The sequence below is a fragment of the Pipistrellus kuhlii genome, unplaced genomic scaffold (genome assembly GCF_014108245.1).
Source record: "Pipistrellus kuhlii isolate mPipKuh1 unplaced genomic scaffold, mPipKuh1.p scaffold_m20_p_9, whole genome shotgun sequence".
NCBI classification, from domain to species: domain Eukaryota; kingdom Metazoa; phylum Chordata; class Mammalia; order Chiroptera; family Vespertilionidae; genus Pipistrellus; species Pipistrellus kuhlii.
This window is the reverse complement of record NW_023425595.1, coordinates 45,389,348-45,415,512: the sequence shown is the minus strand read 5'-3', so window position 1 is coordinate 45,415,512 and position 26,165 is coordinate 45,389,348. Positions and strand designations below refer to the sequence as shown.

At 36.5% G+C, this 26,165-nt stretch overlaps 1 protein-coding gene across 1 annotated transcript in view; it reads right to left on the bottom strand.

Moving 5' to 3' along the window:
- Window positions 1–3,016: 3,016 nt before the first annotated feature.
- The window catches only part of FOLH1B (folate hydrolase 1B), a 47,107-nt gene continuing 23,958 nt past the window's right edge, over window positions 3,017–26,165 (bottom strand). Inside the window, exons 7-19 of the mRNA XM_036426336.2 lie at window positions 23,834–23,927; window positions 21,681–21,779; window positions 20,783–20,868; window positions 18,956–19,075; window positions 16,729–16,811; window positions 15,052–15,115; window positions 12,969–13,036; window positions 9,499–9,590; window positions 8,176–8,266; window positions 7,578–7,842; window positions 7,224–7,305; window positions 5,656–5,748; window positions 3,017–3,315 (exon numbers count right to left, since the gene is read on the bottom strand). Of these exons, the coding sequence (XP_036282229.1) occupies window positions 3,126–3,315; window positions 5,656–5,748; window positions 7,224–7,305; window positions 7,578–7,842; window positions 8,176–8,266; window positions 9,499–9,590; window positions 12,969–13,036; window positions 15,052–15,115; window positions 16,729–16,811; window positions 18,956–19,075; window positions 20,783–20,868; window positions 21,681–21,779; window positions 23,834–23,927 (1,427 nt within the window). The 3' untranslated portion in view covers window positions 3,017–3,125. The remainder of the gene's footprint in view (window positions 3,316–5,655; window positions 5,749–7,223; window positions 7,306–7,577; window positions 7,843–8,175; window positions 8,267–9,498; window positions 9,591–12,968; window positions 13,037–15,051; window positions 15,116–16,728; window positions 16,812–18,955; window positions 19,076–20,782; window positions 20,869–21,680; window positions 21,780–23,833; window positions 23,928–26,165) is intronic.

Below are 26,165 nucleotides of genomic sequence, written 5' to 3'. Positions count from 1 at the left end.
GGGTTGTGCCTCAGACCTGGCAGAGGTGCTGGGCCCAAGGCGCAGAGCCCGCCCCTTCGCACAGCCCCATCCTGATGTTTATCAATTTAATTCATCTATACAAAGAGCCAGTTTTTGGTAATTTTATTTATTGAATTTGTTTTCAATTTCAGTATTTTCTGTGATGATGATGATGATGATTTTATTCCTAGTTTATTCGCACAAATTTGCTTTCCTTTTTTTTTTCTTCTTATTGATTTCATGGAAGGGAGAAAAAGAGAGAGAGAGAAACAATGGAGAGAATTGTTGATGGGCTGCCTCCTGCATGTCCCACATGGGTTTGGAGCCTGCAACCCAGGCATGTGCCCTGACTTCCTGGTTCATAGGCCTATGCTCAACCACTAAGCCCTGCTGGCAAGGCAAATTTGCTTTTCTTTATCTCTTGGAGATAGGCTTTTCTTCTTTTATAATATATCCATTTAGTACCCCACATTTTTCTCTAATTTGAGCATCTAGAGATGTTGCAAATGGTGCTCCCATTGTTTCATTGCAACTCAAAATTTTGTTTGGATACGTCCTTTATTTTACTCAATTAAACATATTTCCAACATATACTTCCATCATTGTTTTTCCTTTACTTATTTATTTACTTTGCCTGGTAATAGATTTAATTCTATCTTATGGCTGTGACTGAATTTCAAGGGTAGAGGTCTTAACAGTATGCATTTTCATTCTATACTTCTTTGTGGCTTGGCTTTATGTTCTTATTCCTTTTATGTTTTCTCTCCTGTTAAATGTTACACACACAGACACACTAACACATACACACCGATGCACAGACACACACACACACATACACACACACCCTTACAGGACAGACTTGGAATTGAATTATTAATATTGAAGTTATTGATTTAAAGAGTCTTTATGTTAGTTATGGTTACACTTTGCTATATTTTTAAAAAATATATTCCTTGTATGCTCTAAAATTTTTACTTGTTTGCTTTCACTTTGTGATTTTTCCAATTTTTAGATTTAGTAGGTCAGATAGATTTATTAATCTACTCTCCCATTTCCTTCTGATTTTATGGTTCACATTCAATGGTTATTACATCTGGAAGTAATTATGCCATTTGAATATGTTTTGGATTGAATAGAAATTAAATCTAAGTTACCTATTAAAATACAAATAGCAATTTGCTAAAAAAAAATAATAAGTATATATTTTGGAGTAAACATAAGAGTTTAAATTATTTGAAAATTCACTATTTGGCTTTTAAAATTGATTTCTTCACAAATAGCCCAAATCATTTATTGAAAACCCAGAAAGATCTGACTCACTCAAGTAAATGTAGTGGACAATGCCTGAATTGAAATGAGAAATCAGTCATGGACCCTAGTAACCAGAGTTGAAATTCTGTCTTCGTCTTTATATGCTTTCCTTGGCTGGTTTTGTTGTCAAGTGTCTCTGGAAGACATTTCCCTGTCAATAGCTCTCACAGTGGTCTAGTCAGGATTCTGGAGAGTTCTGGAGTAGATTTACCAGCAAGTTCTGCTTGTGCAACTCCATAGCTACTTCTCTAATATTCAGGAGAACCATGGGTGGAGCAAGACTCTTCATTGGCTGCTCCATCTCAGACCACTCCTTGTATCTGCTATTTTCTTCTCTTGGAGTACTTTACTCTTTCCCTTTTACAAGACAGTACCTCATTGCTGCAGGGTTTTATGATCAATCATTCTGTAGAGTCACTTTCCCTATAAATGTTTCTGTATCTTGCCTGGGCCTTGGCTCATAAATGTAATATTCACGCAAGTGTATGCTCTGTCAGTGAGATCTAGTGAACTATAGCCAGAATAAGGCATGGGTCAGCCTCCCAAGGTTAGTGAAAAAAACTCAAGTCCTAGAATATTACACATGGTTTAATTTTATTTATTATAAAAAGCTCAAAAAATACACAAAGCCAAAAACACGTGCGTGATCTAGCCATGCGTGGTAAAATTATAAATAATGGGAAACAGCAACAGAATTCAAGAAAGTGGGGATCTCTGCCAGGAGAGAAAGGCACACCAGGCAACAGTCCATGGTGGGGACCAAGGGTTATGGCGATGTTCCTTTTGTTCGTATGGTTATTCAGTCCAGAGGGGTTACAGTATTATTTTCTTTATTATTTTTTACTACTCATGTTGTCTAATTAATATGATAAGAGAGTATCCTCTCAGCCTTTGGGGTCAGGCAGGGCTTGAGGCCTCTTAGTGCAGCACTATGAATTTTCCTGAGTGCTCTTATACAAACATACCTTCTTTCTTTCTTTCTTTCTTTCTTTCTTTCTTTCTTTCTTTCTTTCTTTCTTCTTTCTTTCTTTCTTTCTTTCTTTCTTCTTTCTTCTTCTTTCTTTCTTTCTCTTTTTTTCTTTCTTCTTTTCTTTCTTCTCTCTCTCTCTCTCTCTCTCTCTCTCCCCTCACTTCTCTCTCTCTCTCTCTCTCTCTCTCTCTCTCTCTCTCTCTCTCTCCCTCCCTCCCTCCCTCCCTCCCTCCCTCTCCTCTCTCTCTCTTCCACTTCCCTCCCTTCCTTTCTTATGTCCTTACCTGAGGATATTTTTCCATTGACTTTTAGAGAGTGGAAGGTAGTGAGGGAGAAGAAGGGGAGGGAGGGGAGAGAGAGAGAGAGAGAGAGAGAGAGAGAGATCTGAGAATGGTACATCAATTGGTTGCCTCCCACACACACCTGGTCCAGGGCCTGGGATAGAACCTGTATCCCAGGTATGAGCCTTGAGTGAGACCCTCCATTGCTCAGGCCAAAGTTCTAACCCTTCAGCCATACTGGCCCGGGCCAAACTGATGCTATATTTGTGTGCAATGCCGGGAGTAGGTTTGGAAGTGCAGAATTAGACTTGATTCCCTGATAATGCAACATAAGTTTTCACACATTAGGCTGTTCACCTTCATTTTAACACATCCTTCGATTCCAGGATAACCTATTGTAACAGGAGAATAAAAATCGGCTATCTCTCTGTTTTAATCCTTAGGAAGAAGGAAATAAATACCAAGATACACACGACTTTAATTTTTAGTTTGTCAATACACTCATGAGGATTCTTTCTGAGCGACAGATAACCAATTCAACCTGTGTTCTCCACAGCAGCGCCTCAGGCTACTGCTCTCAGCGTCCCTGCCGCAGCCTGCACGGTGAAGGCGGCGACAGAAATCTGTCTCTTCACCTCTCCCCAGGCCTTAGAAGGATCCACTTTGCTTTCGATATCAAACAGAGCATCATAAATCCCTGGGAATGACTCCCCTGCGTACTTATTGTGGCTGCTGGGTGCATAGATGACATGCCTGTTGATTAAAAAAAATAGTTTACCATCTATTAGTAAACTATCACATAATTCTGTATCACATAATTCTAATTTTATGATTTCAGTAAGCCACGTCTCAACTTCCAAGTTCAACTATCTCCAAAAAGACCAGTCTTCGGAATGACTGTGCATTAATTAGCTGTATTTAACTTTAAAAAGACAAAGTGGTCCTCAGCAACAAAAATAACCAATAGCAAAAATAGCTTGTCACCTACGATGGGCCACACTTGACAAAATTCACCTATACTTTTACAATGCTTAAAAATAAACTCTAAAAAGCTTAATATCAGTACTTCAAAGAAGGGGGGGATTGAGGTCTGATCAGTTTCAAGACACATGGCAAAAGAGTGCTGACTTTTCACCATTCCTTCTATCCCTTGAAGAGCAGCAAAACTCTATTATGAAAGTGCTAAGTGTGACCAGCCAACTTACTACCGGTATTTTGTTTTTCCTCCTCTTTAAAATGAAGCCATGCAAACATGTTAGAATTCCCAGCTTAAAGCATGAGGAATCATTAAAAACAGATCTGTAATCTTCAACCAGACCTAGGCAGAAGGAGATGTTTTGTGGAGAGTTATGTCAGTTTCTATAATAGTCCTCGCCAGAAAGAATAAGTAAAAAGTAAAGAAGAATGAGCCGGCATGGCTAAGTGATTAAGAGTCTACCTATGAACTTGGAGGAAACGGTTCAATTCCAGGTCAGGGCATATGCCCAGGTTTCGGGCTGGATCCCCATTGATGGGCATACAGGTGACGCCTATCAATGATTCTCTCCCATCATTGATGTCTCTCTCTCTCTCTCTCTGAAATATATTTTAAGTACAGAAGAAATTAGGCACAATCATTCCACTCTATCCCATGAAATGTAGGACACTCTGATTATTAAAGTCCTATTTGTGAGCAACCAATTTATTACCTCAATATTTTGCTTTCCCTCCTCTTTAAAAAAGAAGCCAGGCACACATGTGTGAATGCCTAGCTACTCGTAAAAGCATGAGGAATCATTAAAAACAGTTCTGCCTTGCCCAGCCAGCTTATCTCAGTGGTTGAGCATCAACCTATGAACCAGGAAGTTAAGATTCCATTCCCAGTCAGGGCACATGCCCAGGGTGCAGGCTGGGTCCCATCACCAGGGTGGGGCATGCAGGAAGTAGCCAATCAATGATTCTCTCTCATTAGTGATGTTTCTAGTGCTCTCTCCCTCTCCTTTCTTCTCTGAAATCAATAAAACAAACAAACAAACAGTTCTGCCTCCTGCATAATCATCCCACCATTGGAGAACCAGCCGCCCTGTTTGGATAATGCCCTTATTGCCAATTCCAATCTTTTAATAATTCCTACAGAAAGATTGAGCCATTTCTAATTGTAAATAATTAATTCATTCCGCAATACTTATTATAAAGACCAACTTAGGGATAGAAATAACTATATCCATCAAAATTAGAAAGAAAAAAACAAAATGTCAATATTAGAAGAGTAAATTATTGTTATACATTGTATATATTTCATTATAAATACAGGGATGGGCATAAGTAGGTTTACAGTTATGAGTACATGAAACACAGTTTATTATTATATTATTATTTATTTATGATTGTATTATTTACTTGCATTACAACTGTAAAATTGCTTTTGCCCAACCCTGTATATATATATATAATGTTATATATATAACATGTTTTATATATAATATATATATATATATATATATATATATATATATATATATAACATTATATATATAACACAAATATATTTAAAATGAGAGAAGGGCTAAAATTACACACAACATACAAATACAGGCCAAAACTGGTTTGGCTCAGTGGATAGAGCGTCAGTCTTCAGACTGAAGGATCCAGGGTTCAATTCCGGTCAAGGGCACATTCCCAGTGGGGGTCGTGCAGGAGGCAGCTGATCAATGCTTTTCTCTTATCAATGTTTCTAACTCTCTATCCTTTCCCTTCCTCTCTGTAAAAAAAAAAAAAAAAAATCAGTAAAATATATTTTAAAAAAGATACAAATACAATTTTATGTCTTAACTGATGGAAAAGGGAAGATGTTTATTTTTTCCTTGGGACATTCTGGTCTTCTAAGTTTCCTATAATGAACATATATTCTTTTACTAGTATAATCAGAAACAAGCCACTAAGAAGAAACATACATAGTGATCATATTATGTCCTATAAAGAAGAAACAGCATGATCTCCATAGGCTGCATGTATTTTAACTTTTTCTATTTGCTTCCAAAAAACAATTATGATCATTTTTCTACAGTGCAAAAAATAGAAATCGGATTCTAATGAGTCATTTTCCCCCCTTACCTATAGAAAGGCCTGTCTGGTAGTCCTAAAGGATCAATAAATGCTCGTTCCAGAAACATCAGTTGATCATTCATCATTCTCAATAACATTAGGCTGAAAAGGAAATGAATAGTTATAACAACATGAAAATGAGTGCACTACCTAGCAAACAAAAAATTGAGAACAAAACTGAACAATGCAAATATATTTTGTTTTATTTTAAAAAAAATATATTTTATTGATTTTTTACAGAGAGGAAGGGAGAGAGATAGAGAGCCAGAAACGTCGATGAGAGAGAAACATTGACCAGCTGCCTCCTGCACACTCCACACTGGGGATGTGCCCGCAACCAACGTACATGCCCCTGACCGAATCGAACCTGGGACCCGTCAGTCCGCAGACCGACGCTCTACCGCTGAGCCAAACCGGTCTCGGCGCAAATATATTTTAAATTCCTATACTTTCCCATTAAAAACAATAATGTAGTTACATTTTAAAAATTTTATGAAATACTATTATGGTGAGGCTTACAAAACCACAAAAATAGATATGTGTGCTAATGAAAAAAAATGGCAGTAACTTTTAATTATATTCAAACAACAATTAATTGATAAACCCAGGTATTCAAACACTGGTAAGACGGTTTGTGGTTGTTGTTCTTACACTTTGCTGTAGTGTTTCTGTTTCTTGAATCTTTTTCTTAAGGAGTCACAAGTTTGAAAGAAAAAATACATCCTTATATATCGCTAGGTTATTTTTGAACCGTCTACTCTAATCTTTCTATATATCGATGTTTAAGATTTTTTATTGATTTTCTGAGAGAAAAGAAAGAAGAGGGAGAAGAAAAGGGAAACATCAATCAGCTGCCTCCTGCTACTAGGGATGAAGCACTAAACCTAGGCGTATGCCCTGACTGGGAGTCAAACCAACAGCCTTTTGGTGCATTGGACTATGCTTAATTCACTGAACACGCTGGTCTTGGCTCTTTCAATATATTCTTGCATCAATCCCGAAGGATTTGATAAACATTATAATATGTTTAATATAAAGAGATATTCACCTTCAAATTTCTACCTTTAAAAAAATTCCTTAATGTTTTCACATCATTTATTCTCCATCTAAAATTCTGTTCAAATTACATTTCATTTTTGTGACTTTATATAGAAATAATCTTAAAATGATGGCTTCACAATATTTGTTATTCCAGATAGAGTTTTCCCACATGGAAGTGGAAGGAAAGAATTATGTGCGTAGGTAATGACCTTAAGGAGAGGGAGAAAGAGGGTGTGTTTGGGAATAAGAGCATTTGGCTGCAGTCTGATGGAGAGATACTGAAAGCACAAGAGAGGAAGCTGGAGAAGGCTGTGGTCAGGTGGTGGAGGCCCTTCCATGGTCAGCTGGGGATTTGGCACTAAGGAGTTGGCAGTGAAGGAGCATCAGCATTTCTCAGCAGCACATTTGCCACTCAGGATGTCAGAAGTGGGTCTTTCTTTGAGAGATATGGCAGCCTATATGCTTAGAGTGAAGGGACAGAAGCAGCAAACACTTGAAAGATATTTCAACACCGAACTCCTTTATGTAGCACATACTTGTTTTTATCCAAGTCTTGAAGTCTCTCATTGAACTTAGAAGCAATTTCTGTAAAGTTCTTCACTGCAGAAAAGAGTGAATCTGAAAGAGAAATTAGGACCTAATAGTATTGCTCTATAGCTGAAGCAAAAAAGAAAAGTAGGATAAGCTGTTCTTTATATATTACAAGGGATTAACATTTTGTATATTTCCAGATAAACACAAGTGGAGGAAAAAATGCACTTATAGATGTAAAGAATATATTTAATCATGTAGAACAATAATAAATGAAAAAATGGACCTCAGGTAGGCCATCATATTTTAGAGACTCACAGAAACATATAGATAATGAATTCTAAAAATGTGTAGCATACCAAAGGACACACTGTATGTTTTCATTTCTTGTGGATGTTTCATTGAAATGTTGTAGATTTTGTCAGCATACTTTCTTAAAACCATGGCATAATCTCGACAGTCAAAAGGGAGCACGGCAGAATTGGCTAGTTCAAATACCATCCCTCCTCGAACCTGGGCCACGGCATGGTGATACTTAAAAGTTGGATCATAAAACTTTTCCACCAATTCATAGGTTTCATAAACACTGTGATACAATGGGTAACTGCTGAATTTGTTTATTGCCTACAAAAAAAAAAAAAAGCAAAGAACAAAATATATCTCTTGTAATATAGTTTATCATAAAATACATATTTACTATTAATATTAATTAGGCTATTTTGGTCAGTAATGAATACAGGAAAGTATTTAAGTACCTCAATAAATCACTCATTAGCAGGTTAATAGAATATGAAAACCATTGAGACTTTTCCATTCTGCTTCAAATTCCTCTATTCCTCTAGTGATTCAGTCACTTTTATTGATTCAGAATGATTTATTTAGCTAAAATAAATAATCCTGAATTACTTATGGATTGTAATTATTAAGTAATCCTGAATTACTTATGGATTGACTTACCCAATTTTTAGTATACCGTGCTCTGCCTGAAGCAATTCCGAGTCTTTGGAAGAACACCTCAAAATCATTACCAGATCCCAACTTGCTAATCCTTGTAGGGATAAAATTCAGAATTATTTGAGATTTCTTCATCAAGTACAGATTAAAGATTAATTAAACATCATTATTATAAAAAAAGTTAAATATAATTTTTAAATGCATCACCTTAGACATGTAGAAAAAATTTTTGAGAGAAATATTAGTTTTGATCACAAAATATCTACTCCAAGAATTTTGTTAGGGTGACCATTGTTCTTTTGGGTTCCCTATTTATTCCAATGAGTGGATGACAGGAACGGGATTATCCCCACATCAACAATAAGCAATTCTTCAGGAAACCAACAGGGATCCTACCAGTCATCTCAATACTGACACTAGATATCTAGAGATAGCATTAGATTCTGTGGTAGGAAGTTAGACATGAGCAGAGCAAGGTCAATGGGCTGGGTGCAGAAGGTCACCAGGGCAGAAAAACCCAGATGCCCAGCAACGGATAATTGTAAGGTGGGATCTCATTCCCAGGGTGTCTTATCCTCCCTTAACGTATGGCTGGTCTTGTGGTTTGGGACCTCCTGAGTCTTCTTCCCTAGAGATAACATCTAGTTGTATTTCAGCTTCAGGCCTAGAAAGGCAGTAAAACCAGATGCCACAGCTGACCTCAGGGCCCAGCTGTATTGAATAATAACCCCCAGTCCTGACTTTGACCAATCAATCAGACCCTGGCCGTGAAAGGACACACATGGAAAGCTGCTGAATATTCTATTGAGATCTTCCTGGGGCCTCCCCTAAAATCTCTACCCTTAATATCCTCAGGACTACGGGTCCTTTTTACTCAAATAAATAAATTTTTTGTATATCCTATTACAGTATAAAATTAATTTTGATTTATACAACCAAAACTGCAATAATGTCTATATTTTTCTTAGAGTAACTAAAATATTTGTTATTGTATGATGTTCAGAAAATAAGATAATTTATAGAGTCAATAGGGGAAATATGAGGGGAATTACTCTCAACCATTATAATCTTTTATTTACCATGCATATATATTACCTATTCAAAAGGAAAGCATCTCTTGATGACCTAGAGATTTATCTTCAACCACATACATAGTAATATTTTATTTGAGAACCTCATCACTTTTCCTTTATCAAATGTTAGAGAATTTTTAAAACAAATAAAAAATTTTTTTATTAATGATTGGAAAAAAAACTGTTTTATTTCCAACACAATCCCATACTAAATTCAGTAGAGTTTTGTCTCTTTGCTTGTTTGATTGTTTACCTGGGCATGCCAATGAGCTCTGGTGAAGGGCTTTTTTCATTCCAGCTCTCATAGAGAGATCTGCCTTCAAAGCCTTCATCAGGACTTTGGAGCTGCACACATTAAAGAGAGAGAAGATACTTATGAGTCAAATGTTTTAAAATCTGAATGTCCATTAACCAGGAAATGAATAGCTAAATTATATTTAGCAACACAAGGGAAGTATCCCGGCCCGTTGCTCAGTTGGTAGGAGCACTGCCCCAACACAAAAAAGGTTTTTCAAGTTTGATTCCTGATCAGGGCACATACCTATGTTGCAGGTTCAATCCCCCATTGGGATGCAAACAGGGGGCAACCAATAGATGTTTCTCTCTCTCCCCACCACTTCTTTCTTTCTAAAAATCAATGAACATTGATTTAAGGTGAAGATTAAACAAAACAAAAAAATTAAAAAAAAAAACACACACAAGGGAAGCAATTTGTACCTTAGTAATCATTAAGATTTACAATAATGAGTTTCTAACACTATGGGAAAATGCTCACTACTTATAATATATTGTACAAATGCAACTATTATAAACAATACGTGGAATGTATGGAAAAGAGGCTACACATATTATACAAAGCCACTGTATTCAAAGGAATGGTTATATTATGTAAAAAAATAATTATCTCTTTTAATGAATTAAGTGGGGCTACTCTCAAAAACATTATTTCCAGTTTGGCTCAGTGGTAAAGCGTCGGTCTGTGGACTGAAAGGTCCCAGGTTCGATTCCGGTCAGGGGCATGTACTTTGGTTGCAGGCACATCCCCCGTGGGGGGTGTGCAAGAGGCAGCTGGTCGATGTTTCTCTCTCATCGATGTTTCTGGCTCTCTATCTCTCTCCCTTCCTCTCTGTAAAAAAATCAATAAAATATATTTTAAAAACAAAACAAAACAAAACAAAACAAACAAACAAAAAACCCCCACATTATTTCTCCTCTTATAAAAACAATGGAAAAGAAGTAAGCTAGGGACAGGAAGGTATTTCTTTTAATATTTCTTCTTTTTCAACATGGTAGCTAAAGTCATTAAGTAATATATAACAAAATAAATGCAGTAATATTTTCTTTAATTAATTGAGTACATATTGTAATTGCATTAATACTGAGCTTTAAATACATTTTCTGGTTTTACAGATGAGCAAACAAAGAAAAATATGAGCTATTGCTGAATTCTAGACTCAGAACATGAAATGTGATGGCAAAACCACTTAGCAATTAAACTTTAATTAATGTTCCCTAGTTACTCATAGGTTATTGAACAGTATATGGTATATAATGTTTTTATTTTATATTTAATAAACGTCCTATGTTCTATTTTTCAACAAATTCCATTTTTTTATAAAATATATTTTATTGATTTTTGACAGAGAGGAAGGAAGAAGTATAGAGTTAGAAACATCGATGAAAGAGAAACATCAACCAGCTGCCCCTTGCACACCCCCTACTGGGGATGTGCCTGCAACCAAGGTACATGCCCTTGACTGGAATCAAACCCAGGACCTTTCAGTCCACAGGCAGACACTCTATCCAGTAAGCCAAACCGGTTTTGACAAATTCCATTTTTAAAAGCCTATAGAGTACCTATGCTATTTAAGACTTGTTGTGAAGTTCCAGGCCAAACCGGTTTTGGCAAATTCTATTTTTAAAAGCCTATAGAGTACTATCTATGCTGTTTAAGACTTGTTGTGAAGTTCCAGGAATACCAAGTTCAATTAGATACTTTTAAAACTCCCCATTAGTGGGAAATTAAATAAGAACATTGAATTCAATCACTTGGTGCTGTAACAGAGGTATGTATGAAGGTCTATGGGGACACAAATAAATTTGGGGAGAGAGAAGTTATGCTACATCTTAACTTGTAAACTATGAATAAATACAGCAACAAAATAATTTTACTCAAGCTTATTTACAACACTTTGGTATAATGGACAGTATCACTCCAATTATTCTAAGTAATGCAAATTTGGAACAGTGTAAAAACATAAGACTAAATTCTCTGTTTATCACTAAAAGTTGAAATGTTGCAATTCACTTTCCCAAAACAAAGAAAACAGAATCAAATAAAACCCCAAATGATGTCAGTCATCACATCATTTCAAAATTGTCCTAGAGAGTAGTGTTAATACAATTGTCCTAGTAAACAAATACAGCTGCCACTTGTCCTTAGCATTTACCTTAAGTTACATGAACAGTGGGAACTCACTGAAATACCCTGTTTCAAATATTTAAAATTGTATACACTTTAGGGAAACTAACAAAACCGCAAGTAAGTGATGGAGCTCTTAACAGCATAAAATATATTTTTCAAATTAATTTTTTCTAGTCCTGTAGGAAATGCTAATTTATAAGATTAAATTCCATGCTTTTGAAACCAAAGTTTATTGATTTACTTAAAATCACTATCTGAGGGGAAATATTTTTCTTTTTTGGTGTTTTTGTTGTTGTTGTCAATCCTCACCCAAGGATATTTTCCACTAATTTTCTAGAGTGAAAGGGAGAAAAAGAGAGAGAGAGAGAGAACATTGATGTGAGAGAGACACATAGAATGATTATCTTTCTCACACACCCTGAGTTACTTGCCCTTGACCAGAATCAAACCTTCAGTCTGTGGGTAAATAGATGCTCTATTAACTGAGTCAAACTGGCTAGGGCATTGAACTTTTCTTGATAATTACATTTCAATTAGTAATTTTATTAAATGGGCGAGTCTTTTTTTTCCCCTTTCCAATACAAATTAGCAGTAACAAGAAAAATCTGCCACTCCAAAAACCCAGGAACAATGATTTTATGAGGCAGGAGAACTAAAGTGAAGAGTCGCCTGTCCTTTATAGATTCAGCATTACCTGTCCACCCAGTTCACTACCTGGAGCTGCTGTCAGTGGAAGAGAACTTTAGCCATTAGCCCAGCCTAGTGGGACTCAGAGGAATGGAGCCAGATCAGGAAGTCAGGAAAGGGGTACATGTTCTCACCGAGCCTCTTCCCCAAATCGCTTTGTCCCTAGCAGCCAGCACTTAGTGTGTTCTTAATTATATCCTTTCTCAATCAGAAACTTTGTCTTTCTGCATCCTGGGTTACTTGATATCATTCATTGTATTAAGGAGTATGAACCAGTTTTAAAATTAAGGCATTAAACCCCAGAACCAAGTCTCGGTTTAGCTACTAGATAAGTTGTATAACTTCAGTGGCTAATGCTTTTTTTTTGCTATTGCTTTTTAAGCCCCAGTTTTCAAGTGGGGGTGTAGACACGTTGCTTCGGGGTGATGAGGGGAGAAATGAGATAATGTGTGTAAACATATTATTAGAGATAATGTCCTATGGAGTGGATATTTGCTATATGAGGAAAAGAGAAGTTATAAAACAACAGATGCTTAACATAACAACGGTATCTCAAGACAATAGCATTTGCTGAACTCAGATTTTCTCAAATTATATGTAATTATTTGTACCTCTTTTGTTAGGTTGTATACCAAGCTGTACATCAGTGGTGTACAATCGACTCTCAGAGTGTAGTTTCCTGAAAGACCAGAAGTTTGGTTATTTTTTTATTTCCTTTTTTTGTATTTTATTTTTTTCATTCAAAGACCACTCTTCATTCCTTAGTCAAATGACCCTTTTAAAACCTGAGTCCAATCAAAACTCATCGTCCTCAGTGCCAGAGAAGAAGCCACCTCAGGTCACCTGCCCACACCCTCCCCTCCCACTCTGCCCACACAGAATTTTTCTCAGGGTCTTTGTACACACTGTCCCCTCAGCCTGGAACAGTGTTTGGCATTAGAGCTGCAGGACTTACTCTCCCGCTTCACTTAGACCTCTGGCCTAATGTCCTGTTTTCGGAAAGGTTACCTCAGAACAAAAAATGCAAGAGGCAGAACCATTTATCTGTAATATGAGATCAAAAACCTGTATAAGGTAGGAAGAATGTAGTGGTTAGAAAGATAACAGAGCAGGTAGATTTGAATCTCAGCCCCACCCTTTACATTCTGAGGAATTTTGGGAGAGTTGCTTAATCCCTTTGAATCTCAGTTCCCTGTTCTGTACAAGAGGAATAAAACAATATTTACCTCACAGAATTATTGTATTAAACTTTTATGTATAACACACTTACGAAAACTACACTGTGGACTTGTGGGAGCTAAATTCTATGCATGTTTGTGTCGTTTGTTCTTAATCCTGACCATGACGGGCAGACAATGCAGCATTTTATCTCATTATTATTATTTTTTAATTATGTTTTTATTGTTTGTTTGTTTTTTTAGAGAGAGATAGAGGAAGGATAAGAGAGGAACATCACTGATTAGCTGTCTCCTGCACGACCCCAGTGGGGATCAAGCCCACAACCCAGGTATGTGCCCTGACCGGGAATCAAACTGTGATCTCCTGATTCATAGGTAGATGCTCAACCACTGAGCCATGCTGGGCCAATGTAGCATTTTACAACAGAGAATGACATAATCATTAAAATCCAATGATTTAAAAATCTGCATTAAAAAGGACAGACGGGATGATAAAAAATAAATTTAAAAAACACATTAAAAATCAGATCTTAAAAAAAGACTAGCAATAAAGAGAACAGTATGCTACTTTGGAAAAATATACGGAGTATTTATTCTGTGTGGCAAAGTGTCTCATCTTGCTATGTGTTTGTAAGTAAGGGTAATAATAATACAAGCTAACATTTTTTGAAGATTCACTCTATGCAGGACAAAAGTCTGGGAGGTTTGCAAATATAAACCACTTTGCCCTCACAAGAGCCTTTAAGGTGTGTGCTTTTAGTAACTCCATATATAGGTGAGAAAACTGAGACACAGAAAGTGACTAACAACCTGAGGTCACGTAGCTAGGAAGTGACGGTGACAGGAAGAGGGCCAGGAGCTTAGTCATGAACCTAAGACGAGGAGGAAAGAATAACTGAAATGCACTGAGGTAGGAGGCACTGCAGCTCACACATGTGAACAAAGAAGAAAATGTAAAGGCCAACATGTCTCCATCAAAAGAGGTTGAGGGTGGAGTGAAAAAGGTGAAGGGACTGAGGTACAAATTGTCAGTTACATAATAGTCATGGGGATGCAAAGTATAGCAAGGGAATATAGTCGAAAACATTGCACTAACTATGTATGGGGTACTAGACTTAGTGGGGGTACTAGACTTGGTAAGTTATATGAATGTCTAATCACAGTATGTTCACACTAGTAGTGAATATCAACTGTAATTGAAAAACATTTTTAAAATAAATAAAAATGAACATCCATTAGTCTGGGAATAAGAACAAAATCATACCTTTTGTGCTACCTCAATCTAAGGCCGTTGAAATCTTTAGTTCCATGATCCACCTATTCATTTAACAGGTATTTACTGAAGTCCTACTCTGTACAAGGTGATCTGCCACACGAAATGAAGCAGAGTGCGGCTTTCCCAAATTAGCTCTCTGCAGCTCACAGCTGCAGTGAGTCAGGGGTCTTCTAAGTGTATGAAATAAACTGTCCCTATTTCTGTGATCCCATCTTTTTCAATGAGATCAATGATATTCACCTTCTATAGAAGAATCTGCGTTAATATAGGCCACACCACGCTCCTGAAGGAGTCTGGAATTCTCCTATAATATGAAAGAAGAAAAAGCATAAACATACAGCTATACCTTCCCCCTTAAAAAATGCACACTCCATGAAATGTGTGCAGGTTTCTGAATTGAACTGGCCCAAATTATCCACAAATTTGACATATTAGTTTATAAAAATTATTCGTTTGAAAGAATTGAAATAAAAAATATTGGTAAGAAAAACAAAACATTTTAAGGCTAAAATGTAAGCTAAGACTGTCTATGTTCTTAATTTGGTAAAAGGAAAGGAAGTTGATTTCTTAACCATAATATAGTTTATCCCTCAAGAAATTCTTAGTAAATACGAAGGATATAAGAGAACCTTTCAGTGGAAGTCTTCTCATGAATATCTCATTATTTAAGTACAGAATCTTGTTATTTCAAATATACCTGTTAAAAATGTGAATATCAATGTCCTCTACCCTAAAATATGTTCTTCTGTAGAATGCTACCACCTACTGGTCAATATTGATCATTGCAATTTAAAAAAAAAGAAAAAAAAAAAAGAAGTGTAGCAGAAACCGGTTTGGCTCAGTGGATAGAGTGTCGGTCTGTGGACTGAAAGGTCCCAGATTCCATTCCGGTCAAGGGTCAAGGGAATGTATCTTGGTTGTGGGCACATCCCCGTTAGGGAGTGTGCAGGAGGCAGCTGGTCGCCGTTTCTCTCTCATCGATGTTTCTAGCTCTCTACCCTCTCCCCTCCTCTCTGTAAAAAAAAATCAATAAAATATTTATTTTTAAAAAATAAATAAAAATTAAAAAAAGAAGTGTAGCAGTTACTTTTGAGACATCAAATGGATTCTGAATTTCTTAAATATGCAATTTCCTAAGCATCTTGAATTATAAGAAAAACAGAAAAAAATGCAACTCTACATGATGAAAATAGTTTGAAATAGACAAATCATAATCTTAACATATGTAGGCTCTTCCTGATGCCAACATAAACTTTCTTATCTACAAAAATACTACTTTTATTTTTCCCCCAAAGAAAATTGAAGGTTACAGGTCTTCCCATAATTCATGGAACATAATAGGAGCCCAATAAATTTTGATTACAGGACTTGAAGTGGATGGAATCAGTGTCAACTTTGCATATATTTATCGCTAATGCCTATTACACAAAGAAAACAATATATGCAAATAAAAATTACTTCCCAAGGGGCCTCATAAATATTATATAGTGGAACTTGATGCCTCACTCTTAGTATGATTAATTCAGAGTATATCATTATGATATGGAGAAGATAGCTGTGAAAGATATACCTTACTACCCAAGCTCAGGAGTTATTTCAATGTGCTTAGCTTTAAGAGCTAATTTGAAAAAGGTAATAGAAAGATGATATCATATTTTACTGTTTGGTTTCTAGTGAATTTACTTAGCTCCTATCACACTCGCAGGAAATAAAGTTATTTTAACAACAGACATTAACTGGCTCTGAAATGTTCACATGGAACCTAGTTCTTTGGTGACAAAAATATTTTTATTGTTGATTTTTGAACACAGATATATTGCTTCACTGGATTCACGTGTTATGTTCACATCCTTGAGAATTAAGTTTGAAATGCTGCCTCATTATTAAAATACATATTGTAACACACCATCCACTAACCTCTGCCCACTCAGTAGAACCAAGAAGACCAAATTCTTCTGCATCCCAGCTTGCAAACAAAATTGTTCTTCTAGGCCTCCATCCTAAAATAGTATGTATATACATATAAATGCTGAAAAAAATGCAAGCTTTCTCCAACATTGCCAAGCCCGACAGGAAAAACAACAGCAAACAAAACCATGGATTGTTTAGGTTTATAAAGATTGGCCGAGCATAGGAAACCACCTGTGACACGCAGCTGCGGAAGAGAGTGCTGGATGTGGTCTGAGTTTAGAGAGCACATACAACAGAGAAAATCCTTGACAGCTCTTCCTGTTTGTTGTTCTGGCATCATGTGATTGGTCAGTGTCAGCTGGTAGTATGATTTCACTCAATCGTGCCAGGATTCCTCAACAGAAGCTCAGTTAACAATGTCAATGTCTGTGGCTACTGAAACGTACATAAAATTCAACAGGCTTGGAGTAACACTGGTGGGAAAGGAAGATCTTATGTCAAACTCTGGTTCTTTCATTAACTAGCAGTACGACCAAGGGAAAGCCATTCAAACTTACTAAGTCTCTGTTTCTTCATTGGTACGCCAGGAATAATAAGGTAAAGATACTATTTGATTGTTTGAAGGATTAAATGATTAATATTTATAAATATACACTAGTAAGTGATCCAAAAAAGGTAAGTGTCCATTATTTTAGTAACTATTTCATTTGTGCTTATTCAGAAGAAGTATCCCTATATGAGTTGAGTTCAGTGTTTCATTTTTGTCACATTTCTTACTAACATCATTCAAATTATCTTTAATATTATTCTTCATCTTTGCGTTCTTTGGCATGCTCTATATTCTAGAGCCTAGAATGATTCCAGTGATGTTTTATACTTAACACAGAAAATCTTACAAAATCATGAAAGGTTATGTAATAATATTAAACATTACAGAATTCATAAACTATGCAAATTCGGGCCTCCATAATTTTGTTTTCTAAAAATATAACATAGTTGTGTGGGGGAAAAAATAAAGCACCTTTACACTTTATTTTAAAGAGAGACATCATGGTTTTGTGGACGGTAGCCAGAAATTTGAGTTTAAGCCCTGGTCCTCTGTCTTTGCCACACACTAGCTACAGAATCTTGTGTGAGTTTCCTGATTCTGTAAACCTTGGTTACCTTCATTGTAAAGTGAGAATAGAAATAAATAGGTTAACTTCTTCCTGGTGGCTACAAGTTCCAAATAGATAGCACATGTGGAAGCACCATTTCTCTGAGAAAATAAGTATCATGCAGACTTAACATATTTTTTACTGTTGTTTTCTTGTTGCTAAAATAAAAATGAAAATAATAGGGATCACATTTATAGCCCCAAGATACCTTGTTTGCAGGGTCAGTAAATAGAGCTGACTTTCTGCTGTCATTGTACAGTAATCATTTTAAAAAGCAACTATTTAAACTAAACTTTATTTGAATTTTATATGAAGATTTAAAATGACTGAAATAATGGTGCTAAGAGTATAAACCTAAGTTCTGGAGAGCAACCCAAAGCTTAGGGTTTACAAATATGCCGATATTGAATTTTTGACAGTATCTCACTAGTCGAAAAGACCAGTATTTCTCTGAATAAGCTTTGGTCTCCTCAGTTACTTAGTACACTAGATCTGAGGTGTGAGGCTGGAAGAACCCAGAAACTTCTGCTCATAGTTCCCAGGCTGGAAAGCTTTGACTTATGACCTAATTCTGGGATGTACGTACTCCTCTGTGAGGAAAATCATCTCTATCTTCTTAGTTGCTAAGAGCAACCACTTATGGTGTAATTCCTTTATTTCAAATTATAGCTTAATATATAAATATCAATAAAGTAAATATTACTATGTAAATGTAAGCAATATAACTAACTAACCAACTTAAGTAATATAACCCAGTTAATTGAAAGCTATTCTGTGCTGGAAACTGATCATTTTCCCAAATTAATTCTTTTATAGTCTCTCTTCATTTTGTGTGTGGCCTTCTCCAGTACCAGAACCCTGAACAGGAGCCCTGAACCATGTGGGACGTGAAAAGGGGCTCCCACAATTCTGTGCTACTAACAAGTACTCTATGCTACTCAGATGACACAGTCTGCATGTATCCTGTTAGTTCACCCTTCATACAAATCTATGAGGTGACATTTTTACACTCAGTAACAGGGAACTAAGCTGAGACTCAAAGAAGTAGATATTTTTACCTACTTCACTTACATTACCTTCTTTTTTCAGAATTCCAAAACTCCTCACAATTTCATGAACAACAGCTGCTCCACTCTGAGGGTCAATGCCACCAAACACCCATGAGTCACGGTGACCTCCAAGAATGACATATCTGTCTAAAAAGCACCATTGCAAAATTACTGGTCATTCCAACTCAGTAACAAAACACATTGCAAATGATTCCAGCATCTGATCACAGAGCACCAAAACTCAAAGGAAGCACTGGCAGGGTGGCTTAGTTGGTAGAGCATTGTCTTGATACGCCTAGGTTTCCAGTTTGATCCCCAGTCAGGGCACATACGAGAATCAACCAATGAATGTCTAAATTGTGTAAATCAGTAGAACAACAAACTGATGTTTCTCTCTCTCCTCTCTCTCTCAGATCAATAAGTAAAATTAAAAAAAAAAAGAGAGGAAGATAGCAAGGTTCATGAATATGTGTATAAACACATAATGTATTTTGTTCTGATGTTGATGTATGAAGAAAATATGAGTGACAAGAAAATGTATAGTATTATAGTAATTATAAGTATATATGTAATGATAATTAAGTATAAAATTATCTTATTCATATCTTCACATAATTCTCTATTACTCCTCCTTTACCTACTTAGCACTGCTTCCAGTATTTTCATATTAAGTTCTCTACTTCCTACTCCTTCTATTTATTTTTAAGACTCAGGTAAAAGATTTTCTCCCTTTATGAACCATTCCTACTTTCAATGGGAACAGGGACTTTCTTGCCTACCCAGCCCTGGGGGCAATCTTTTCATATCTGAAAAAATATTTACCACACTAAAATATATGCCCCCCACCCCCCAACCATAAGCTCCTTGTTCCCAGGTGATGTCTTTTTTTTTTTTTTTTTTTTTTTTTTTAATCCTACCATCCCCGATGCTTAGCACAGAGCTGGCAAAAAATAGGTACTCAGCAATATTCAACAAATAGCCAGTTATATATTGTTTCATTTTCATTGGAGCATATCAACATTCTTGATCACTGAAGAAAAGCATTGGCTGCTTATAAGAAAGATATAGAATTTAATTAAATCTGTTTTGGTAATATATATATATATATATATATATATATATATATATATCCCAACAATTTTTAAGGAACTGAAACATTAATATATCTTTATAAGGTATATTAATCCCCAGATATCTGAAATCCTTTGGAAAGCATGTATCTATATATTTCATCAACTTCAATTTTAAAAAAAATTATTAATTCAAAGTTACTTTAATTTTCTGAGTGCTATCTTTTTTCAAAGAGTTTTTAATTGATTCATAGGGAGGAAGGGAGGAGAGACAGAAAAACATTAATGTGAGAGTGAAACATCAATCAGCTGCCTCCTGCACGCCTTCTACTGGGGATTCAACCCGAAACGCAGGAATGTGCCCTGACCAGGAATCAAAGCAGCTGAGCTACACCGGCCAGTGCTCTAGTGCTATCTTTTATATAGATATTTATAGTTATCATGAAGACATTTACCCATACAAAACTAGGTGGTAAACAAATCCAGAAAAGACCTAATATCCATGTCTCCCTGCGCTTCCTCCCTTGATCCCCTAAGCAAAGCGTGCACACCATTAGCCCCACCATTCACTTCTCTCTCTCTCTCTCTCGCTCGCTCGCTCTCGCTCTCTCTTTTTTAAAAACATATATCATAGTACGAAATCACCTCATATCTATGTATTTTGTACTTATATGAGTTCCAGTAGAGAAAAGAGTTGCTTTGCTCACCTGATAGCACCAAAGCTTGGAGTAGTAAGTACTTGGCAAAGAAAAGTTGTTCATTTACTACATTCTGATTAACTCACCTGGTTCTACGGCTCCTCGGAGAGTTCCAATCACATTGTAAATTCTTGTCACTTTATTGCTGGAATGGATGTGCATCTTGACTTTTCTAATGCAAACATAAAGAACACATTCAAAAATTACAGGTTAACAGATTACCACCCACAATTTAAAAATATATATATATTTTATTGATTTTTTACAGAGAGGAAGAGAGAGGGATAGAGTGTTAGAAACATCAATGAGAGAGAATCATCGATCGGCTGCCTCTTGCACACCCCTATTGGGGATGTGCCCACAACCAAGGTACATGCTCTTGACCAGAATCAAAACTGGGACCTTTCAGTCCGCAGGCCGACGCTCTATCCAGAGCCAAAAACAGTTTCGGCAAACCCACAATTTTTAAATCTTACATTATTGTTTAAAAGATTTCTAAAGGCATGCAGGCAAAAATTACATTGGTTACCTGTCCGACTATAATGATGTAAGTGTAGTCTCTTCAACCTGTGACTTTGTTTCCTGCTGATACTAGATAGGTCTTACTTTTTTAAATCATCCTCAATAATTGCTTATTTTGTAATGAAAAAAAAAAAAAAAAGAGGTGTCTGCCCTAAAGAGAGTTAAAATAAAAAGTCTCTTAACTGCCGAAACCGGTTTGGCTCAGCAGTAGAGCGTCGGTCTGAGGACTGAAAGGTCCCAGGTTCGATTCCGGTCAAGGGCATGTACGTTGGTTGCGGGCACATCCCCAGTAGGGGGTGTACAAGAGGCAGCTGGTCGATGATTCTCTCTCATCGACGTTTCTAGCTATCTCTCTCCCTTCCTTTCTGTAAAAAATCAATTATATATATATATATATATATATATATATATATATATATATATATATATATATATATATATATATAAAGAAAGTCTCTTAACTGTGTAGAGAAGTTTCCAATAAAGCCAGGTCCAACATTGTAGGGCACTTTGAGACTTCCTTTCCAACTGCTGTCCGGAGGTGCTGTCCCACCCATTTTCCTGTTGAATACAAAAAGTATTAATAGCTGGAGGTAATTGTGAAGTTGCAAGTTCAAGTGTCAGTAAACTTGCTTCCTTTTTTTTTTAAATATATTTTATTGATTTTTTATAAAGAGGAAGAGAGAGGGATAGAAAGTTAGAAACATTGATGAGAGAGAATCATCGATCAGCTGCCTCTTGCACACCCCCTACTGGGGATGTGTCCGCAACCAAGGGACATGCCCTTGACTGGAATCGAACCCGGGACCTTTCAGTCCGCAGGCTGACGCTTTATCCACTGAGCCAAACCAGTTTAGGCAAACTTGCTTTCTTGAGTGTCTATTCATAATAGTTTCTATGAGTCAGCAATAGTGCAAAGTGCTTTGCCGATAATATGCCATTTCACTCTTTACTGTAGTCCTGGCCAGTATGGCTCAGGTGGTTAGTCATTTTCCTGTGCACTGAAAGGTTATTGATGCAATTCCCAGTCAAGGCACATGCCTGGGCTTTGGCTCGATGCTTGTAGGGGGGAAGGGGTGTACAGGAGGCAGCCAATGGATGTTTGGCTATCACATCCCTCTGTTGTTTTGGATGTAGAATGATATATTCTACACTAATAACATTGAATACCTTTGGGGTGGAAATGGATAAAAGGGAAACTTCTTCTGTATAGCCCTTTGAATTTTGAACTGTGTCAATGTATCTCCTTTTACATAATTTCAATTACACTATACATTGTTTTGAAATCTATTTTTCCCTTAATAGTATAGCATATGCATGTTTCCAGATCTGTAAGTATTCCCGTACAATATGCATTTTAATGGCTTCCAGTACTATCATAGCCTGTGATATAATATATTTGACTACTTATCAGTTATTGAAGATTTGTGTAGATAGTTTTTCACTATCAGAAGTAATTCTAAAATTGCTTTCATTCTATTCACTATTATCTTTTAAATACCAGGAATATTTAGACTTTATAAATATATTTAGACAATGTTGCCCTAAAAATATGAGCCCAACCCTGAATCCTAATCCAAGTGGTAAAGCTAACATAAAAAGATAAAAAGACCAGGTGCTATTATTAAAATTGGAAAGATCCTGCCAACTCCCTGATGTCAGCCTCCTCACTGCACTAAGTTATACAGAGTTTTCTTATAGTCCCTAAAATAAAATGATCAAAAATGTCTTGAACTCAAAGACACTAGGGACCACAGTGTCTGACTAACTGACCAGACACTCTGGTTTCTAGCAATTCTACTTTCAAAAGTCAGTGTTCTCTTGGGTCCTAAAGGATAAGGAAGAACAAGGGACACACAGACACGAGAAAGCAGGGTGAGAAAGGGGAAAGAGTCCCAGTGCCAGGTTAAGCAATAACACATAGTGGAGGCATTTCAATGATGAAAGCCTAGGGGAAAGAGGAACAGAAAGGAAAACAAAATGGAAATTGCTATCAGTGAGTTATTCCAGGTCCTCAAGAAGTAGACAGTAAGATTAGATAAGTAGGAGATTTATTAATGGAGAGACCCCTGAGGAAAATAGCAAGGGATGTAGGGAAGACTGAGAAAGCCATTGGATGCCTAGGCAGGTCTGATATGGAGTAAAAAGAAAGAGAAGAAGAAAAGAGTGCTGGGTGGATGGTAGCATCAAGTTGAGCAAGGATGTCAGGGAGTCCTGGGGTAAAATTTCCCATCAGAAGAGTCTAGTGCTTTCCATAATGGGCCTGGTTTAGCATCTCTGAGGCCTTCAGGCGATGACTGGGAGCAGCTGGGAAGCATGGCCCTCACACAAACATGGTGACTGATGCAGTCCAGGCACAGTGGCTGGAGCAGTTGATCAGTTATGCTCCCTGCATTTGGAGATCTGAAAGGCTCATTTTCACAGCTGATCAACAGGACATACTGATATATAAAGTAAATTTCAGAACAGAACCATTATTCTGTACCATGGTGATATAATTAAGTGTTTCACCCACCTCAGAGGATTTCAATATCAAATAATGGAGATAAAAGTTTAAAAGTTGAAGACTACCAATAAAGAGATGTACGCCATCTGCTTGTTTCTTACAAACTTACTCCAGGAGCTTCTGTGCATCGAAGTATCCAATCGGATGGACAGGAATACTTGGAAGGCCCACAGCCTCTGGGATTTCACGTCGATAAGCATATTCTGAAAGAATAAAAAGTCAGTCCTTTTCAAAATGTTTTCTGTAAGTCATGTTAGAGATATTTTCATATTGCATCTACTGGAATTGTTGAAATAAAAATACAGGCAATTTCAAATGTTAGCCAGAATGCAGAGCGGTGGAAACCTCATACAGTGCTTGTGAGTGTGTAAAATTGTGCAGTCACATTGGATAACTCTTTTGAAAAGCAATTTAAAACAGAAATGCGCTATGGCCCAGGATTTCTGTTTCTCATAAAAAAGATGACAACATATCATATCTCCACAAAAAGATTCATGCAAACTGATTAGAATAACCCCATTTATCTTAGCCAAATACTGGACACAGTCCAGGTGTCAGTCAACAGGAGAATGAATAAATAATCTGTAGTCATTACAATGCTACTCAGTCATTAAAAGGAACGAATTACTGCCCTGGCTGTTGTGTTCAGTGGTTAGAGCATCAGCCTGCCCACCAAAGGATTTCGGGTTTAATTCCTTATCAAGGGCATGAACTTGGGTTGTGGGTTCCACCACCAAACCTGTCAAGGTGCATGCAGGGGGCAACCAATGTGTCTCTCTCACATAGATATTTCTCCTCTCCCAGACCCTCCCTTCAATTCTTTCTAAAATTCAATATAAAAAATATCCTTGGGTGACGATTAACAACAACAACAACAAAAAATTACTAATATAACATGGATAAATCTCAAATCATTGTTCTGAGTAAAAGCAGCAAGGCATAAAAGAATACATACTGTTTTATTCATTTTATATTAAGCCCCAAACCAAGCAAACTAACCAATGGTGACAGACATCAGAAAGTGGTTGCTTCTGAGTGTGCAATAAAAACAACTAGAGCTTTCTGAACTCATGAAAGTGCAGTGCGCTAAATTTTATAAGGAGTAACATAGATGTATGCGAGTTTTATAACTTATTGAACTGAACTCTAAAAAAGTGTGAATTTTAGTGCTTATAAACAACTTCAAAATAGAAACATTCTGTCATTTCTTTAGATTAAAAAATAATGAAAGCAATTTTTCTTTTTTTCCCCCAAAATTTTAAATTATCTACTAAGAACTTCACATAATTACAAAATATTTTTTCTTTTTATGGGTAAAATGACAATATGTCACATGACATTTGTTTTAAAATTCTTTCTAGAAAAATAACAATAAACATAAATAAGCAAATGGGGATGAACAGATGAAACAAGATTGACAATTGACTGTTGATAATTACCTTTTATCATGCATTATATGCTATATGTTATGTATATTATGTATAATATATATTTTTTAACTGACCCATAATAAAAAGTTTTTTAAAGAATAGAGTAGGCCTTGGCCAAGTAGCTCAGTTGGTTAGAGCATTGTCCTCATATGCCAAGGTTATGGGTTTGATCCCCAGTCAGGGCACATACAAGAAATCAACCAATGAATTATAAATAAGTGGAACAACAAATTGATGTTTCTCTTTCTCTCTCAAATAAAACATATATATATATATATATATATATATATATATATATATATATATTTAAAAAGAAATATAGCACCAAAGGGAATTCAATAACATGACTTTCCTTCCTAAAAAAATATCATTTTAAATTAGACGTGACATAAGTCTCAGTATATTTATGTGATTTACAAAGTCAAAGTACATAAGCTTTAGAGGAGTCTACAATTTGGTAAAGAGATAAAGAATTAAAAACAACAACAACAGACACTTGGCAATGGATTTTATCCAAGTTATACAGCTCAGTTAGTTTTAAACCACACAGACTAAGCACATTCAAATGGATTCACTCCCCTTGTTAATGATCTACAGTCGTATAGGGAACTATCTCAGCACCAGACAAGCATGTGGACTCTGGAGCCAGACTGCCTGACTCTGAACCCCCACTGCTCATTTAGTGGTGTCATAATCTGGGGCACACTGCTTCCTTCTGCTAGCCTCATGCCCACCTTCTGTCAAATAGAGAGAACAATACTACCAAGCTTGAAGGATTGTTAATGCAGGTGAAGAGCTGGCCTTTGGGAAACACTCCTTGAAAGTTAGCATATTGCTGAAACCGGTTTGGCTCAGTGGTAGAGCATCGGTCTGCGGACTGAAAGGTCCCAGGTTCGATTCCGGTCAGGGGCATGTGCGTTGGTTGTGGGCACATCCCTGGTGGGGGGGTGTGCAGGAGGCAGCTGGTCGATGTTTTTCTCTCATCGACGTTTCTAGCTCTCTCTCTCCCTT